Source organism: Carassius gibelio, chromosome A18, assembly GCF_023724105.1.
Source record: "Carassius gibelio isolate Cgi1373 ecotype wild population from Czech Republic chromosome A18, carGib1.2-hapl.c, whole genome shotgun sequence".
Classification (NCBI taxonomy): Eukaryota; Metazoa; Chordata; class Actinopteri; order Cypriniformes; family Cyprinidae; genus Carassius; species Carassius gibelio.
In genome coordinates, this window is record NC_068388.1 from 5056505 (window position 1) to 5077343 (window position 20839).

Consider the following 20839-nt stretch of genomic DNA (forward strand, 5'->3'; position numbering starts at 1 on the left):
AATTGTCCCTTTGGTGACAGAAAACTGCTAATAAATTAAACTGTTTGGAAATTCAAAGCATAAAAAAATGAAAGTGGGCAGTAGTGGTGTTTTGATGATTTAACGGCTGTTTGTATGCAAAACAAGACCATAAAATAAAATAAAAATTTCAATTATGCATGCACTCTGCATTGCAAACTTTTATTAGGTGAGCTGCCCAGTCCTTGAGTTAACACTAAGCTTAGAGAGCAGAGGCGATAGTCTGCATGAGTGGTATTTATGAGAGTATAGCTTCATGCTAATGCTGAAACGTGCTGAGTGCTGAGTCCGGGGGAAGAATCCCTGTGTTTGGACAAAATGGGTGGTTACGTAACAGGGTGACTGTAGAGAGTCATAGCTTGCAGTGCACTGTTAAAGTGATCAAAGGTTTGAATATGGAGACTGGTGGTGTGGTGTGATGATATCCTTAATGGAGGTTGTGATGAGGGTGGAGGCAAGGTGAGTTGTCAGATGATGACCTTGTTCTTGTGGTCTGATGGACTAAAGCTCCCATGCCATCTGCAGCATGTGCATGGCCACTTCCCACAGCATGTCAGCTGTCCACCATTTATGCTAATGTAACTTCCTGTGCTTGTGACCCCAACAAGCTGTTCATTGCTTTCATCAGAGATTTGATTGCAGAAGTAATTTAATGAGAAAATTGTTTCATTTATGAATTGGTGGATTGTTACAGCACGCTGAAGGAAATAGTATGAGAATAAGACATTTTACAGTATTTAATATTCTGTGATGCTCATTACTTCAGTATGCAGCTTCAGTTGTTCTCTCAGTGGTTTTTGTTTTGTATTGTTTTTTTCTTTTTCTTTTTTTTTGATTTCAGTTATTTAGAATGTGTAAATGTAATGGGCTACAGTGGGCTAACATTTGGACATTTATATTTAGAATTAATCATTAAACACTTGACTGTGTAGTCAACCTGGTAAAATATGCTCCTATGCTGCCTTTAGTCTGACAAACTATATGAACTCTGTTTTGACAATCAGCTTGCATCTCATTTTCCGCCTGCTGTGCATGCTAATGAAAAGTCTCATGTGAGCTACTGTTTCCAGAAATTGTGAATCTGTGCAAATACATTTATGCCACATAATTGTAATCAGTATATTTGCAGCTGTGTGCAGTGTAGAAACAGCTATAGATGGGTAAATTTAACTATGATATAATCAACATTGTTGGGGTGTTCAGTACACCTGTGTCCACTGTAGATCCAATTAAAGTATGATACAATTTGATGTCTGCTTATGGAAAAAGTATGCACCATTATGTGTACATTTTATCAGTTGGTGTTATTTGCAGTGTTTCTATATATTTTGAAAGTTAGTGGTTTATAAACAGGCTATTTACTGTATTCATAGATTTGATAGACACACTGCCAGTCACACTGCCTAGAACATTTTCTTTTATTTGTGTATATATAAAAACTATTTGCAGAAGATGGTCCTCTTAGAAACAGACAGCTTTGCATTTTTCAGTGCTGAATCATATTTGGCACTGCACTGTCATCCTGCCCTTTTGGATATGACACAGTCAGTCTCTTTTAATATGCCCTTAACATGAGCCTTTAACTCTGGCCTCTGCAATCCTGCACCTTCACACAAGAAAACAGACCATGTGCTTCTGATGTTAATTGGAAAATACAGTGCATGCCCAAACAACCTTTTGAATGACATTGCACATTCACTTATCTGTCATTTGTAAAGCTGTAGGCATAGCTTCAAATGCTGATGTGTGATGTTAAGATATTTAGTGATATGCCATGTCCGCATCTGGCACACTATTGGCCAAAAATAGCTTTAGATTTAATCTACCACAGCTAGCATTGTGACAGCAGCTCCAAGAAAGCTGTCGCTGGACCCAAGGGGACCATTGTATTTTTGTATGCCATCTAACAGCCTATGCTGATGTCTTACTGTTTGCAATTATGACAAACGAAAAATAATGACATTGTTTTTATATGAGTAGTTATATATGAATGATATAATAATGTTGTTATATTTAGGTAAATTATTATTAACCAATTTTAAGTGTGATAATACACAGTCACACATTTAAGGGGGTCATATCATACAAATTTAGCATTATATATATATATATATATATATATGTGCGTGCGTATGCGTGCGTGTGCGTGCGTGTGTGACCAATATATGTAAAGATATATTTTTTATATTTATATACAATAAAATAAATATTTTTATATGTATAATTTACATTTTATATATTTACAAGTCTACTTAATATGAAAGTCAAGGCTTCTTGCACCAAAAATGTTTATGATATTTAGTTTTACATTACCGTTTCCACTGTAGCACAGTAATAACTTGAGCTAGACAAGCAACTGCCATTGAGACGAGTGAGACTGTTAATTGATAGCTTTCTTTAGGTATTGTAGATCTTTTTTTATTTTTTTCTGATGTCGGAAAGCCAACCATTTCTGATTTATTTAGTGCTGCTTTATTGCAGTAGTTAAGCTTTCAGTTCCTTCCAGCTGTATATTTATTTTTTTATAGTCAATGTTTCTTTCACCGAAAGCATCTGTGTTCATTCATCATTAATTTTACAGTACCATTTCCACCTTAGTGCTTAAAGGGGGGGTGAAATGCTCGTTTTCACTCAATATCCTGTTAATCTTGAGTACCTATAGAGTAGTACTGCATCCTTCATAACTCCAAAAAGTCATTTTTTTTATTATATTTATAAGAGAAAGATAGTCTGTATCGATTTTTCCAGGAAAAACACGAGCGTCTAGAGGCGTGACGTGTGGGCGGAGCTAAAGAATCACGAGCGCCAGTAGGCTTTTGAGTTGAGAGCATGTGGAAGCTGTGACACAGATCCAGAGGCAAAGGCGGTATGCTATGTGGTATGTACTGAAACTGTATATATTTGCTTAGCGGTTTTGGAAAATGACTAAGTTCCACTTTATGTCGTCTTTTTTTTTTTTTTTTTTTTTTTTAAGCTGTACATGTGGAAAGTGCAGTTTGATGACAACATCGCATGTTGTTTACTTGATGTGCTTACGCGCTGATAGCTAAGTTAACAACACAGAGATATTTGAAGCAGTTTTACTCACCGCATGTGGTTCCAACACACAATCGTAACCCTTTTTCGTTGGGACTGCATTATCCTTAAGAAATAAATGATGTGCAATCCGAAATGCAGGGAACAAACAAAAACACTTGCACAACTCCGTTGATGCTCTGTAAAAATAAACTCCATCCACTGGTCCCTTAATGCTGTTTCTCTTTTGGTAATCTGTGCAGGGTTGTCTTGCCCTGGCAACCAAAAACACACTTCTTTTGTGACTTTTCGCGACGCTCTCGCTCTGATCAGGCTGTGCTCAGCCTCTCAGTGCTCTGCTATACTGCAGCGCGCGCGCACTTAGGACCCATATAAGGAAATTCCGCTCCATCTAACGTCACACAGAGCCATACTCGAAAAAAACTTTACGAAACTTGTGACAAACCGGAAGAGGTTTTTTTGGAACAAAAATACTCCTTCAAACGTACAACTTAATTTTTTAAATTTTGTCCATGTTTAGCATGGGAATCCAACTCTTTAACAGTGTAAAAAACTCAGTATGCATGAAATAGCATTTCACCCCCCCTTTAATGTCATTCAATAGCTGAGCAACTACCATTAAGATGAATGGGAATGCAAATCAGTAGTTTTCTCCTGGTATTATATATCTCCCTTTTTTCTGATGTCAGAAATCCAGCTGTTTCCGAATTATTTACTGCAATTTCATTGCAATGGATAGTCTGTTTGATCTTGAGATTACGCTTTCTATGGAGTTACAATGACGTCATAAAGATTTGCATACGCAGGGTAGGAGTTGTGGAAGTATACATAAAACTCTAAGCGTAAATTAAATTTGGGACATGATACGTTAATTTTCCAATCAGATAAGAGTAAATGGAGAGTCAGCAGAGCCTCATGTGATTGGCTACAAGAAGGTGGTGGACCCGCCCTCTCCTTCACGCTTGCAAATCTCAGTCAGTGAGAGAATTGTGCCAAAATTGTAAGCGCAGAGAAAAGAAAGATGGAGCTATTTATATTGGTTTATTTCGGGAACTTTTTGCCCCACGTGCACAACACGTCATTTAGACATTTGCAACAGTAAGTTTTTTTTTAACACACACAGACTGGTTCAGTGCAGCTGATCTGTTTTGCAGTTCTTTAAAGTGTTGTTTTCGCTTGCAAATCACTGTTCACATGCTTGCAGTACTTTTGACCGTATTTTCACAAAAACAACATACCAAAAGTGTAAGCGCAGAGAAATGGAAGTCAAAAGCATGCAGGTCATATTTATTTTGCTTTAGCATGAAGCTGCAGTTTCACAATACTTGAATTACACCAATGAGTGACAGTGAAATTCTGCAAATCATTTTTTTCTTACACTTGAAACGCGATTTACGCCTTCAAAAAGCTTATCTTATGCATGCAAATTTAATTTAAGCTTACAGTTTTATGGACCCTTCCACAACTCCTACCCTTCGTATGCAATGACATCATTTTAACTCCATAGCTTTCAGTTCCTTGCAGTTGTTTACATAGCTACTGTATATGAAACTATTTAAAGAACAAAGTGTTCTGTTTGGTCTTATATGCAATAATTGACAGAGCTGCAGGGGTTACTGTCTGCTGTGCTTCCTCATTTTTCCTCTGGTGGTAATACACTGCAGCCCAGCTGTGCCCAAGAGAGTTGTGTATGCCCTCGATGGGTTTGTGTTTTCTGTCATGTCATTAACACAGAACAATGCTCTGGTGGTTTACACAACATGGCCATTGTCACTACGTGCACATTTTCTTTATCTCTATTTTTCTCCTTTTAGTCTTGTGTGTGCGCACATGCAGTGTTTTGGTGTGTCTGTGTGTTTGTGCCCTGGATGCTTCATGCACAGTAATATGATCATCCCAGTGCATGGAAGAGTTCAAGGTGTTCTGCTTGCTAATAAATTATGTTTATTATACTGAGACTCTGAGAGGCACGGAAAACCTGCTAGACTTATTTAATGCAATTATCTAACTTCTATCATATAACCTGACCTGCATGGGGCAACAGCCAATCTTTTTATGGGGCCCCGCATCAAAGGTGTGTAGGCATATATTATATCTGTTAGGCATCTTATTGTTCCTCTGCTGTTTTTTTCTGCCTGTTAGTCTGTGGCAGCCCCTAGAAATGTACAGTAAATCATTGGCACATTGATTGAAGAGTGTCTAGTTATTCTTTGTAGAATAATGTTTCCACTTAATAAGTTTTAGATACACTACTTGTCAAAACTTTGTGGTAAATATGATTTAAGGATTATATGGATGGATTAAATTGATTAAAAGTGACAGTGAAACATTTATATTATCACAAAAGATTTCTGTTTAAAAAAAACTCTTATTTTCTTTATTTTTTTTAAATTCCATGAACATCACAATAACTGGTGATTTCAATTGATTCCTTACAGTTATATAGTTTTAATTTTGTCAAGCATATTTTTAACCTCAGCTAACAGATTTTATGGGATTCCTACTTATTTTGTATGTGTGTATTAATTTATATAATGATATACCAAACAATTTGCGTGTACAGTAATGAAATATATTGATGATAATGCTTTTTCTGTCAAAGACCAGGGACTACTATGACTACCAGTTTTTTTCAGAATCAATCATATACCAACAAATTTTAACCAATTAGCATACTGTTTTTTTTCTTTACCACAAATAACATTCGTCCAATCTTCAACATCTTTGTTATAAAGTTAATAGTGAGGATATTGAAACAAAATATTTCGTATTGCTTTATGTAAAAAGTTATAATTCAATAATAAATCTGCTTCTAGCCTTTGAACCAGTTGTTTTCAAAACCCTAGCTGTCAGCGGTTGTCATGACTACACAAATCTGTGCAGCCTTACAAAGTATATGTCACAAATTTGCTCTGCATTACAATATTCCACTCCACAAGTGTGCTTGGCTCCATAATTGCTGCTTGCAGCAATGTTTTTAATGCATAGGAATATAAATAGATAACGAGATAAAAGTCTGTTGCTTTCATTTATTTCTACAAAAGATATTGGAATGATTTTAGAACCATTCTGCACCAAGCGCAATTTTCAGGAATTACACAGCAACAAATCTAATTTAATTCTCCTAATCTTTGACCTACACAGTCTTAATTACATGTATAGGTTGCACACACCCCAGTGCATGAGATTGGCTCTGTTGCAAATGCTGCATGAATCACAGATAGCTGCAGAAAGAGATATTTCATATTCTTTAATGCAGACGGCAACTGTTCCTGAGTCAAAAAGGAGAGCTGCCTTGGAGGAGACGGTGAGTGTATAAATAGTCTGAGGCGAGACTAGCGAGATGCACCTTACTCTTTTCCCTTCTCACAAGCTGCTTTATAAACAAATGAGCTCTCTAGATGCTCCCACAGCGTGCCTGTGCATGTCTTCAAATGAGAGCAGTCGAAAGAACATCACTAAGGCACAAACAGAGAGCATTTTGAAACACTCAGCATAGTTTGGTCATTTATAAAGAAAATTTGAAATATTTTATTTTTCATCTTCTGTCTTTAAATCTGTACCCAAGACAAATTATGTGTCTTCAATTATACATTCTGCTGATGCATGCAAGAATAAAAAGAGGATATTGTAAAAAAAAAAAAAAAAAAAAAACCTTCTCTACACCTCTCTCTCTGTTTATCTGCTTTCTGTCACACCGTAGGGCAGCAAGGTTTGGCTCTGTGCCTTCAGTGCCCGAGCACTCTGCTTATTACAGATTAGTAGGTCAAGATTCTCTATTATCATGGGGCCTGATTTATTGGGACTGTACCACTGCGGGGGTGGTTTAAAGCTCACTATATTAGCCAGTTACAACCGTTGCCAAAGGCAGCTTCCAGGAATCAATACAGTGTCAGACACAGCTCTGCAATGCTGTGGTCCCATGAAGGAATAGCAATTCTAATATATAACTTTGGCTATAAATTTATCTTACTTCTCCAATCCAAATCTTGAAGAACAGACAGGATAACAAAATGCAACTTTATTTCACCTGGTATGTCGTGTGAGATATTTTAGAATATTATGCAAATTTGTGGCACGTTACTACAAAATGCAATTACAGTATATTTGGGCTCTTTGAAACAGCTGCAGCTTGGAACTCCGTCAGTATGCATTCATTTACAGAGCTTTAGGGAGCGAGCTTTTGCAGCAATGAATGTTGAATACAAAGTGTTATTATCCTAATGGCTTTTGGCATTGCAGATTGTGCTACCCTTAGCAGATGAATGGAATAACTATGTTTTAAGGAGCTCTTAAGGAAAATGCAATTGTCTAGATGGCTGGAGAGTAACAGGCTCTATTGAGTAAAGCTTTCAGATATTGAAAAGATGCAACTTGTATAGCTATGCCATTCGCTATGCCATTCGCTATTACTCCAGGTCATCCTGGCTGGTTGAAGTTGAACAGATTTAACAGGTAAAAGGTCAGATATCTCCTTCAGCGGAGTGCCTTATTGTGGTGATGTAAGGCTTGATGAGTCTTATATTGTGTTTTTTCTGGGGTTAATCGCTGAGAACAAAGGCTCATGTGAGGCCTGTGTCCAGGCCTGCTGGTCCTTGCTGGTTGTCTGTAATTAAAAAGGACTTTGTATGGCGTTCAGCCAGGCCTGGCTGCTTCAGAACCAGCTGTGGCAGGCAGGGAGATGCATTTGCGGTCATTGTGCTAGGATGGTAACAACTCAGCATAAAATTTGAGTTAATGACAGACAAGAACATTGGACACATAATGCAGCAGTAAACTTCAGTACACATAAGTATCTCATCTTTATTTTTTTTATTATATTTTTTTTACTGCATTTATAGAGTACTGAATGTTGAACCTTTTTAGAAGCACTATTCCTCAAGAAGCCTCTCTCGCACAGTGCCCTTGAGGGCAAGTTTTCCATAGTCCAAATCTGAAAATATGAAAGAATTAAAAATTTGATTTCTAAGACTATAAAAGCCATGCAAATGTAATTGTTTCATAAAAGGTAAATTCAAATAAATTTCTAAAAAATCTCTGTAGTGAATACATTTTTGGTTATAGTCAGTATTTCAAGAAATTAATATTTGTGGTTTTGCAATTGTGAGGTAGACACACACACATATTATAAATATAATACATATTATTAACAAACAAAAAAAAATTATGGAAGTTCTGAAAAAGTTTCTTTCAAACATACAAAAGAAAGTCTTTGTCAATCATACAGTCTGAAGTACTGAATAAACTATGAATGTGATGTTGTAGAACAACTAACTGTTTAGTATTTTTTATTTATTTATTTTTTAATTGTAAGATTGAGTTTGTACCAGTGTACTAGTAGTTTGGGCATTTATATTCCATAGTAATGAAAAGTGTAAATCACCCAACAATTAATAATATATGTATCACAAATGAATCATGTCTTCGTTATTCAAGGATGCTGACATTGACATTTCTTCCCAAATGCTTGAGCAGACATAATTGATCTTAGAGAATGATATCTCTCCTTGACTACTCTTTGTAGAATGAAAGTAATCACCATGACATTAGTTAGATTGATCTGAAAAGCATACTTCTGCTGTTGTCCTTTTCTATTTTCGCAGACAAAGTAAAGTTGAGGAAGCATTTATATAATGTAGAGGAAGAATTTTATAAATTACTAAAGATATTCTGCAACTTTGGATTCTGAATGTTAGCAAAATATTCTTATAATGAAAAACTGGAATCGCCATATTCTGTTAATACAGGTTGCATATCAGTTTATTCTGCGAAAGTAAAAATAAAATACAATTCGGCGTGCTGTTTAGATTTATATGAATAAAAAAAAAAAATCAAAATTATTCATTTTAAAGACACAGGCTTGAAAATATGCAGTTCTGTGCATCCTTTAGCACATTGATAAAGATGAGACAGCTTGATGTTTTCCTGTTTGTTGTGCCCACAATTCAGTCTTTTTGTTTTTGTGGTTTTATTTGTAGGCTGTGATCACTCTACATTGCCGGCATACATAGTACTGAAAATCAGCAGTGATTAGGATTCTTTCACAAAGTCGTAAATGCTGATTGGTTGATTGGTTCTTTTTATTGTTGATTAATCTTCTGATTGGTCTCCCTGCTCTGATGGGCCTGTGCATTGAATTAGGCTTCTCCTCGATTTGCATATGGATAAGCATGTCAAGTTTCCATTAGAGGTGATTATTGCACCTTTGACTTAAGCCATAGCCAGTGTGGAAATTAGTATGCAACCATGGGCATTTCTGTTTATCTTATGGCTGTGTTTGTGAGATAATTTATCTCACTCTAACAGGGAAATTTGAATATCTGGTAAGCTAGTAGTTTTCTAGTATATCATGTTCATATTTCCTGTATTATTTACAGGATTTATTAAGTCTCATTAAGCTTTACTTGTTCAGAAGTGTTGAGCTTTTCTCAATAAATAAGCTGCTCTAGGCAATTGTCTCACCAATGTGCCCCCGTTACTACTAATTATTCACTAATTTGCCCAAATTCATAAGAACTACAAAGTTTTGCAATCAATTGCTGTCTATTAAGTTTTTTAATTCAGTAGAATTCATTGCTAAGAGTACAGTTCAATAGCATAAAAATACTTCCATACAATATTGAGCCAACTAGTACATTAACAGAAAAAAAATCAAAATGATTATAATGTTTTTATTTATATAATGAATTCTCCTTATTTATTTTTTTTTTTATTTTTTTTTTTTATCAATTATGCCTTCTGTTCGAAGAGTAGTTGTAATGCTTTCAGTCTACCTAAGCATGCCTAAGATGCTGTCTAGGTAGGCAGCTCACTAGGTTTTAGAACAGAGCTAAAGGAGCTGTTGGGGACATAAATCTTATCTGGTTTCCATGGTGACACTTTGTAATGACCCAGTCAAACCCTTGTTCTTCAGTCTGATATTTTATTGTAATTCAGGCGCTCTGAAGAGGAAGGCTGTCTTGATCTAACTCGTTGACTTATCCTCTTTGTCTGTGATTACATGTGTCTACCATCATCTGGTTATGCCTTATTTCTTCTTTCTAGTACATAATGTTAAAAAGATCCAGAATACATCTTTCAGCTTTCTGTTGCAATCATTAGTAAAATGTCATTAGAGCGAGATAAATGAAATACAAATATTCTACAAATAAGTAGATTTAGCAGCATTTTTTATAGAATAGCCATGTTGTAAATGAGTTGTGGCTACAGTCTAGAGTTAGTCTTGTGATTTGTCTTTCAATTTTTTTCCTTTGTAATGCATTTGCAAGCCCCATGCTTTTGAAATTATGTGATTTACAATGCAATTTCTAAGAAAATGTAGTTTCTATAATCACTGCTTTGTGAATAAGACTTTGAGTATGTCAATAGAGACTTAGGGAGTGTTACATGATAAAGAGAAGTTTTCAAGTCAGACCATGTGCCTACGAAGTATGGCTTGTTTGCGTCACTGGACGTGGGAATAAACCCTAATCTACTGTTAAGAAGCTCTCTCTATGTGTGTATTTGAATCATAGCATGTCCTCAATTTTTTTCCTCATTCTTTTTCGCACACACATTTACTTAACTAAATGGGGCATTCCATAGGTGTAATGCTTTTTATACTGTACAAACTGTATGTGCTATTGCCGTACACCCAAACCCCAACCTTGGTCTGCATTTTTACAATATATATATATAAAAAAAAAAAAAAACTTTACTTTATTTTATACCAGTTTTACAAAAAGGACCTACCCAAATATAGATTTTTGGAGAATTTGTCAGGTTTAGCTCACTTTTGGGTACAAATTTGTCCCTAAAATATGGTTAAGTAGCCACACACATCAAAACCTTGCACAGTCACCTGTAGGAACAGAGACATGTGTTTTAGTGCTGCTCTAACTGAATGAAATACAGAATCACAAAACACAGAGCACAAACAAATACACAAGGCACCACTCAAGTCCACACAACACTACTACTCAGTGCAACACAGAAACAAGATGAGAAAAAAAGCAAAGCAAAACTAAACAAAAACGTAATGTAAATATCCAAATTTAGACTGAAAAATATCTAAAGTATAAAATCTAGACAGTTCGAGAGTAGAAACAAGATCGATAATAACTAAATATGATATTACAATTAAATATAAACAAGATTACAGAGGAGCTAAACCAGAATCAGAAAATCAAGAGCACAAACTACAACAAGGATACACCGTAACAGGGCACAACTGGAATATAGCGCAGCAAGTCAGTAACTATCTCTATGGCACAAGACAAACCAGTAACCATAAGAAGAAAAACAGCATAATAAAATGGGAGGAAAGTAAACGAGGACCAGGTGAGCACAATTACAGAAACGAGGACAAAACGAGACCTAAACAAGAGGGGACGTGATCAAGGGAAACAAAGAAGGACCACAGGAGCACATGGCAGGCATAAACAAAGACAAAGCAATGACAAAAAGTAAATAAATAAACAAAAACAACACAGAAAAAGCTGCCAGGGCAGAACCCTGGCATAAGGTTGTTAGTAATTTATTTAAAAAATATTTAATTTGGGTAGGAGGTATAGACCATCAACAGTAAGGACCATCAGAATAATTTGTGACACTAAATTAATAGGACACCTGTATTTCTGAGATATTTTATTAAATAATGATTTGCAATATATTTATCAAATCTCATTGTATGTCTTTTTGCAGACTGAGTGGTTGTGTTTGATTTGTCAAACACAGAGAGCTCTAGCTGGGCAGCTGGGAGGCATGGGAAAAATAACAATATCCAGCCCAGTATCCACAAAAGAAAAGCCTACAGTCACACCCAAAACACAGCTGTCTGAGACTTCTGCACAGACACCTATGCCAAAATCTGAGCCAAAACCATCAGAGGCAGAGGAGGAGAAAACCATCCCTGCTACTGTTGCAAAGGCAATGGTGACCATTCCAGTGTTCCCTGCACCTCTCCCTGCTGTTCCTAATGCAGATATGCTGCAGACAGAGATGACCGCTGTGGTGGCACAAATATCAGCTGCAGAGACTCAGAAAGCTGTTATTACTTCTGCTGCAGTCACTTTAAAAGAAACAGTCAAAGACAAAGTCCCAGATGAGTCACAAGTAGAGAAAGAACCGATGTCTATGCTTCCAGCAGTGTCAACTGAGACAGATAAGGTAAAGATATATTATTACATAGATATTATTGAGCAATGCAATACGTGTTTTTGTTTTATTATTTAAATGTTTTATATTATTTTATTGTATTATAGTAAAATTAATTGTTAGGCATGAGTAGTAGGCAAGCATCTTTTAAGACAATACTGGAATTACTACAATAGTAATTTCATGTATTTTCAATTTTTTCTTTCTTCATTTTCCGCAGGTTAAAGAGGATACATACACTCAACCTGCAATAGAAGGACAACAAAAAGATGTTGTGGTACAGATAGATAGCAGTCTTCCAGAAATTTCTAAAGTAGACACCTTAAAAGCAGATATTAAAGAGCAACATAGAAAGGACATCTTTCCGGTATCGGTAGAATCATACAGCTCGGCTGAGGAGGAGCTTAAGGAGATACAGAGAGTCAGTGAAATGACCATAAAAGAAACTACGACAAAACTGTTGCCTGTCAGAACATCAGACAGTGTAAAACAATACCATGAGGACAGCAGTGAGAGTGAACCCTCCCCTCATATACAGAGAAGAAGAGTGAGGCCTGCTTCCTCCAGCAGTGAGGACTACAAACTAGACAGTTCAAATTCCGGAGATGACGAAGAGTTCATACGAAGACAACTTATGTGCATGGGTGAAGAGGAGAACTTACCTTCTGTTGAGGAAAAACACAGAGAAGAACAACAAACACCGCAAGAAACCAGAGACGTCGAAAAATCTGATGATTCCTTGAAGACTAAACGTGCTCTAAAGAAACTTAGTGTAGAGCCTGAGGAGATTTCTGATATCAGTCTGTCTTCTCGTGACCAAGATGATCAAGTTGCCCAAGCCATCCCTGTCCCAGAAGCATTAGAAGAAATCAGAGTGGAAATAGATGTGTCAAATGACAATGAAAATATCATAGCTAATGACACCACAGCCATTACACAAAAAACTCCTGTTAGACAGACCACAGAGGAACATGAGAGTCTGATTGAAGACTCATCTAAGGGTGATGGGTCGTCCAGTGTTCAGGTGTCTAGCATCACGCCAGGAACAGCTTCTCCTACTTCCGTATCCTCTATTGATGAAGACAGTGATAGTAGCCCAAGTCATAAAAAGGCAAAAGCAGAGGGTAGACAGCAAAGAAAGGCAAAACACAGACCTCATGGCCAAGCCCTTCCCACTATAGAGGACTCGTCTGAGGATGATAAGTTACGTGAGGAGGGTGAAAACATGGATCACGAAGAAGAAAGAGATGATCAGCAGCAGTTAAGAAAGGCCACAAAAAAATTTAAGATGGAAAGAGATGATCTGGGCATGCGAAGGAGACGTGATAATTTGATTAAAACTGATAAATTAAGGAAGGCAACAGGGATGGATGAACAGAAGTCCTCTTCCTTCTCTGACTTTTCACCTAGTTTTGAATCTGAACCAGAAAATGCAGAATACAGAACATTATCATCTGAAACACATGATGCTGCAGAGAAGCCATTAAAGAGTTCTGAAGAGGTATATGAGGAAATGCTGCAGAAAGCACAGGAATACACAACATCAGAGAAATTCACACCACCCGATATTGAACCATTATACGGAGGCATGTTAATAGAGGACTATGCTTATGAAACTTTAGTTGAAGAACAAGAACAGGCTGCAACAGATCTTGGTAAAGTCACCCATGAGCAAGATTTGAGAAAGCTGTCTGAACATGAGTCGGTGAGAATACTTATGACACCAGATGAGGCTTATGAGGAGGTGTTGCATAAAAGGAGCAAGATCATGCAAAAAGAGAAGGAGACTCAGCAAACACATGCAACAAAGGTTGACACATCCTTGCCACTTGATGTCAGTGACACTTGTTATGTGACTATTTCTGGAAATGATGCACTTATTACAGATAAAAATGCAAAGCCACTGTCACCAACAGAGAATGCCTATGAAGAGCAATTGAAGACACAACAAGATGTTTTAACACCGGGAACAAGTCCAACACAGTCAACTCCTGTGTCTCCTGCCTCCCCTCTAACTGTGTCTGAGTCATCATATGATTCCCCTGAGGTGATTCTCATCCCTTCAAGTGGGGAAGAAGACAACCTTGCTGAACCTATAGAATGCATTTTGGAGCCTTATATTACAGAGTCCACATCGACTCAGGATGCATTTGGGAATAAAGCGTTATATCCAATTCCTGACTTAAAGATTACCCAGTGCTCCTCTGGTGAAGAGGAAGTTGAAGAGGAGTACTGTGTCACATTGGAAAAAATGTCATCTGAGCCAACTAATATCCCTCAAAGTGAAGAGGAACCACAAGACCCAGAAGAATCATTTGAGAATCTTCCCATTTCTGTAATCTGTGAAGTTCCCTCATCAAAACATATTGTGGAGACAACAGCAATATCACCACTATCTCCACCAACAGTCTCATCCCCAGATTCAAATATAGAACTAACAACAGCACCATCATCCTCTCCGGTTTCTGACCAGACATCTGAATTAACCACTCCAGCTAGCCCCAGTGTTGCTGAAATTTCTGCCCCAGTTGTAATTCACATGCCAGACTTGGTGTCTGAGCAAGCCACAACATACCCATCAGCAAGTGCTCCTGTTGCACCTTCCACACATATTATTGGATCCCCTTCACCGGTCATTCCAGCCTCACCACATGTCTCAGAAAATGCTGGCACTCCGACTCCTTCTGAAAATCTTGTTTCAAAGCCAACACCAGGTCCAAAACCAATTCCTGCACCAAAACCAACAGTTATACCACAACCTAAACAGGAAACGGTCCCTACTCCAGATAGTCTTTCATCCTTTATACTGAATTCAGCTAATCAAGATTTAGCTCAGAAACCTTTGGCCAGTGCAATACATGAATCACTTTCAGATTCTAAATCAGACTCTATAAACAAACAAGCTGTTGCACAAATAATTGATCCAAAAGTAGACTATGTAAAAACTCATAATACTACTGTTGCTACACCCATTGTTCAGTCTCAGAAAAGACCTTTAACACAAACCTCTGTTGTTGTTCAAATGCCCGATCTTGTGTCCCCTGCTTTAGACCATCCAGTTCTAGAACAAACTCAAGTTTCAGCGCCTAACCTGCCATCCACTGCACTCAGAAATCAGATTCCTACACCTACCACCGTTGTTGTCCAAATGCCAGAACTGGTTACATCTCCATATCAATCAATCTCTGGGACTTTTCCAGTACCTTCTCTAACCTATGCCCCACTTCCAGCTACAGTTTCAGCAGTGGATCAAGCACCTATTTCTGTTCCAACAATGGTATCAGCCCCGATACCAGCAAAGGTTATCTCTACAGACCAGACTAGCTCAGCTGTTGAAGTGGTCACACCACCATCTGCTCAATCCAGTATTCCTGGTTCAGCAAAAGAGACTCAACCACCAACGAGTGTTTCTATTCAGATTTCTGTTCAGATGCCAGAAGAAACCAGATCCCACATGGCACCCCAGTTAGGCCAGGCAGCCCCTATTTCTCCTCCAGCCGGTCATAGAGAGCATATTGCTGCAAAGACAGTCTCTGTTGTTTCTCCCACTGTTACTACAACTGTTGCTTTTGGAACTTCATCCTCCCAACCAGTTCAATCAATGCTGACCAATATTCAGCCAACAATGGTGGAAATTCAGAAGGAAAATGCACCAGATGATGGAATTTCTTCCCAACAGCCAGATTCACAAATAATTTCTCCTGTACAGACAGAGCAAGGTCAAGTTGTTGTTAAATTGCCAAATCTTGAAAATGTGGCATTTAAAACAACTATTGAAGATGGGAGAGGCCACCCTGTTATTGTTAGTGTTTCTCCTTTTACCTATCCAGCCGAAATGTCAAGTTTCATCACTGATTCAACAGTTCCACATTGTGTGACATCTGCAAAACCCCATGTTTCTCACGAAAGAACAGATAAACCAGTGATTTCATTTCCACCACCTCCTCAAGCTTCGCCACCAGAATTGCCATATACCGCAGTACCCAAGGCTGATTTTAACCAGCAAAAGACTATTCCAACTCCCTCATCAGTTACAGCAACTCTAACCAAACCCCCACCAGATGTGGCCAGTATAAATATAAAATCAGCTGTGACCCCAACACACAAATCCCCACCCGCTGTTCCCCCCAAACCTGTATGCATTCCACCAGGACTGGTATTTAGTCACAGATCAAGAGAGAGCGTTAAGCCACCAGTTAGCCCTGAGACGGTAGTTGTTCAAGCAGTTCGTGCTGCAACTTTGCCAAGAACAAGGGAACCTCCAAATGCATTGTCACTAAGTTTGACTGCCCCTGTAGAGACCAAGCACAGTGCTTCATCACCAAAATCACCTTTGTCACCCAGATTTGCTAGAACTCTTGAAACATATGTGGTGATAACATTGCCCTCAGAACCAGGATCACCTGTTGAGAGCATTACAACTCAAGCACCGATGAGAAAATCATCACTGCCAACTCCCAGACAGCAGGTTCAATCTGTGTTTGCTCTAGATTCAGTGGATGCACCTGTGTCATTAATTTCTGCACAAATTGTAGCAGCTCCACCAAAGCTTTCCTCAGTTTTAAATGCAGCTGTGCCCCTTGAGGTGATGTCACCTGACTTTGCTTCAGTCACAACAGAGACTTTAGCTGCTGTTTCAAGACAAAGTATTACAGATCCTTGTGTAACAGTCCCAGAGCTGCAAGTTGCTTCTGTACAAACATTTGTTTCAGCACCTCTTGTAGTGGCATCACCAGGAGTAGCACAGTCTATGGCTGTTGTTCCTCATATCACAATGGAGAATACAATTAATTCCCCATCTGCAATTATAAGACCACATGATACAGCATCAGTTGTAATTGCACCTACTGTTTTGATTCCAGCAGCACCTGTTGCAGCAGCACCACCACCGCCCATTCCTATGGAACCAACAGGATATCCAGCTATAGTGTACCCCACACCTTCCTTGATTTCTCCTCTTCTCTTAGCTCCACTGTCAGGAGTTTCTGCTGATTATGTTCCTCACAATACAGTGAGTGATGTGCAACATGAACTTGAAATGCAACAAATGCAAACAACATATTCTAATCCAATAACAATAACCCAGATTCCAATCCCAGCTAAAAATGAAGACATTCCTAGTTTGGATATGGAAGAAGTACTAATAGTCTCAGCTTCTGAAGACGTCTTACCTGAACTGGGTCCATTACCAGTACCAATAACACAGCTTCGAGGGCACCAAGCAGTTTATGAGCAAAAAAAAGAAATCCCAGCAATGAAGTCTGCAACAACTGTGCCACCAGTACCAGTCACATTTACACAATTTACAAAATCTATTGAGAGTCAAGAAATCTGTGGACAAGATAAAGTTATATCAAGCATGAGCCAAGTCTACTCTACAATCTCAACAACTGAGCAGCATCCTGATGCATTGCCTAATATTGTAACCCAAGTTGTCACGACTGAAGTACAAAGAACTACAACTGTGTCAGTTGTCCAGGAGAGGATTCCTGTCGAATCCATACATGAACCTGTGGGTGCTACAGCCACAATCCAGCCAGAAGTCCATCCAAAGTCTAAACAAAATGGAAGAATATACTACCCTAGTGACGTTATAGATCTTACCACATTTAAAGTCAATGTTACAATGACTGACCAAGGAATGGATCTGACAGCCCCAGATTTAAATAAGTCTTCCTTCTCAAGTGACTCAAGTGGGCGACAGGCCACTGCTGTACAGCCTGAAATTGTGAATCTTAGTGCTGAAATAATCCCTACTACAACACTCTCTGTTGTAACTGACAGCATAACAATTGTCACTTGCACAGCTACAATTGCCTACAACAACAACCCAGTTGACAAGCCTCTGGACCTAGGGCATGCTGCTTCAGTGCCTCTTCCACTTACCACATATAATCCATTTGAGCCACTTGCACAGATAGTGTACAGACCTGTGAATTCACAACCTAAGCCTGCAACCAGTGAAGAGATTCCTGTTAACCTTTCATACAGAGCTGCAACCACAGCTCCTACTCTTATGCCTGTAACTATAGCCCCAGTGAGCTTCACAAATGGCACTTGTGGTAAACCAATACATATAGAGCCATCGGCAGTTGGACCTGTAGACCTCACCACATCTAAGCCAATGAAAACCATGGTTGCTTTGTCCTCGTCCTCTGGAGTGGTCACAACTGTTTTGGAAGATGATGGTACACCAGTTGATCTAACATCTGGAAGACAGACTGCTTGCTGTGATGTTATTTACAGGATTCCTTTCACAGGGAGCTGTAGAACACAACCTCCTGTGACCACACAACCAGACAATCAAATTGGCTATCAAATTGATAATCACACAACACCTGTCATTGAAGATCTCACTACCATGAAGGCTTCGATATCTGACAGTGATTTCAGAGAGGCTGGACTCTTTGGTTATGAAAGAAAGAATGGATTCACATATCAGAATGGGGCATCTGAGGGGGCTATTGATTTGACATCAGCTAAAATGTCAACAGGTCAGTATGACTTTTTATTTGAATGTTAATGTCTTATTTATTGGTTATGTCTCTTATTTTTGTGATGTTTGCACTGAATGTCTTGATTTTCATTCTTGTCTTTTTCTGTTCTTTTTTTTCAAACACAGATGCATGCATTTGCCTCCATGTTGTCCCTCAGTGTTTTGGCTTTGCATCCTGCTAATCTGATGACACTGACAAGATCTTTGCATGCTATTTGACTTTTTATTTCATGTTCATTAGTTAATGTTGCATGAAACAGAGCAAGTGTTCATTTAGATACTGCTGATGATGCTACTATTTTTGTTTTCCTAACATAACAGAAGAAGCCTTAGACTACTCAAAGAAAGGCACTTTGGCATTTACTGGGATCACCACTACTCCATATTCTGAAGGAACGACATTTGCCATTAGTAGTTTACTAAGATCGACAAATGGAATCGTTTATTCATCTGTTGCTGCACCCGTTCCCTCCACATATGCAATTACCACCCAACCAGGTTCAGTATTCAGCACAACATATAATAGTCTCACCAATTCTACAGATCCATTTTCAGCACTTCAAAATCAGCCTGCTCCATATGGCTTTGTACACACCACAGCCACAGACCATTCAATATTCCCACAGCCTGAAATATCAAAGGATATTCTACCTTCTGCATTAGCCAATCTCCTTCCCTCCCTGACAGCATTCCCTGAGCTCTACTCAGATGCTACTCTTGAGGTAATAGCAGCCTCCCTGGACATGCTGGTATCCCAGAATTTCCCTGATTTAGATGACAGCAAGAGCCAACAGTACAAGGCTGAACATGAGTTCTTACAATTAGAGAAATTGAAACAGCTGTGTCTAGCGGAAGAACTTGAATGGGAGAGGCAAGAGATACAGCGTTACCGTGAGCAAGAGCAGATCATTGTTCAGAAGGAGCTGGAGGAACTTCAAAACATGAAGCAGCAACTTCTAATGCAGCAAGAAGAGGAACGCAAAACCCATATGATTCTTCAGCAAGAAACTTTTGCACAGCAGCAATTTCAGTTAGAGCAAATCCATCGATTACAGCAGCAACTCCAGCAACAATTAGAAGAGCAAAAGATATACCCATACGGGTTCAGGCCAAGTAAGTGTATTTCCCCACCCTTGAGCTCAGACATCATACTTGACTCAAAATATTCTGGGGGAGATAATGGACAGTACTGGCCAGTGAAGGATGACAATTCAGCGTCATCTGCAGTGTCCACCCATGTCTCCACATCCGGTCAAAACTGGCAAACAACAACTTCTGGGGCTTTTACACAGTATAGTTCAATCATTCCTGCATCAGTGAGTGCTCAGACAAAGGATCAAATGCAGTTGTCCACAAACTTGCCAGATACAGCCAAGCAAGATCAAAGTGTGGGGTTAAGTGGAAAGAAATTGGTTGAGAGTGGTGTTCAAACGGATGATGAAGATGGGGTTGAAAAGATTCCTTCTGGTAGAAGGAGAAGAAGTAGGAGAAGTGTAGATAGCTGTGTGCAAACTGATGATGAGGATCAGGATGAATGGGATGTCCCCGTTAGGAGCAGACGCAGGTCTCGTTCCAGTAGATATGCTGATGGAGAGAAGGGGAAAAGCTCCAAGGTATCAAGTATTGCAATTCAGACTGTAGCAGAGATTTCAGTTCAGACAGAGCATTCAGGGACAATAAGGAGATCTCCTGTGCGGGCTCAGTTGGACACAAAAGTAGATTTACACAGAGAGGGCCAAACAGAAAGTGATTCAGAATTTATGTCAGACAGAGATAAAAGACGTCCAGCTCCTTCTGAGATAAGTGTCAGCACACACCTGACAGCTGATGATGTTGGAACATTGTTAGTTACCAAATCTCCAAAGGTATTATGCTCCCCAGTTTCACCAGTGTCCCCTGGAAAAAGCTCACAGAAGATGCTTACTGCTGATTCATCGAGGCATCTCAGTAGTCCAAGATCACTAAGGGCCTCACAACGATCTCTGTCTGACCCCAAGACACTCAGTCCGACCACTGAGGACAGAATGATGTACCAATACTCAGACACCTACTCAGTAAGCACTGCAATTTAAAATGGATTCACTCTTTCTTTTTTATCTAAAGCACAAATTTGATCTATTTTGTCCTCTTATAATGATTGCATTGTAAATGGTC

At 38.7% G+C, this 20839-nt stretch overlaps 1 protein-coding gene across 5 annotated transcripts in view; it reads left to right on the forward strand.

Annotated features, from left to right (window-relative positions):
* The window catches only part of LOC127934648 (protein piccolo-like), a 44395-nt gene that overhangs the window by 1567 nt on the left and 21989 nt on the right, over positions 1-20839 (forward strand). For all 5 annotated transcript variants that reach the window (XR_008147869.1, XM_052532163.1, XM_052532164.1 and 2 more), the window contains exons 2-4: positions 11737-12201; positions 12410-18683; positions 19007-20739. Coding sequence is in view for 4 of the 5 variants with exons in the window: in XM_052532163.1 (XP_052388123.1) it covers positions 11737-12201; positions 12410-18683; positions 19007-20739 (8472 nt within the window). In the remaining variant the exon portion in view is untranslated. The remainder of the gene's footprint in view (positions 1-11736; positions 12202-12409; positions 18684-19006; positions 20740-20839) is intronic.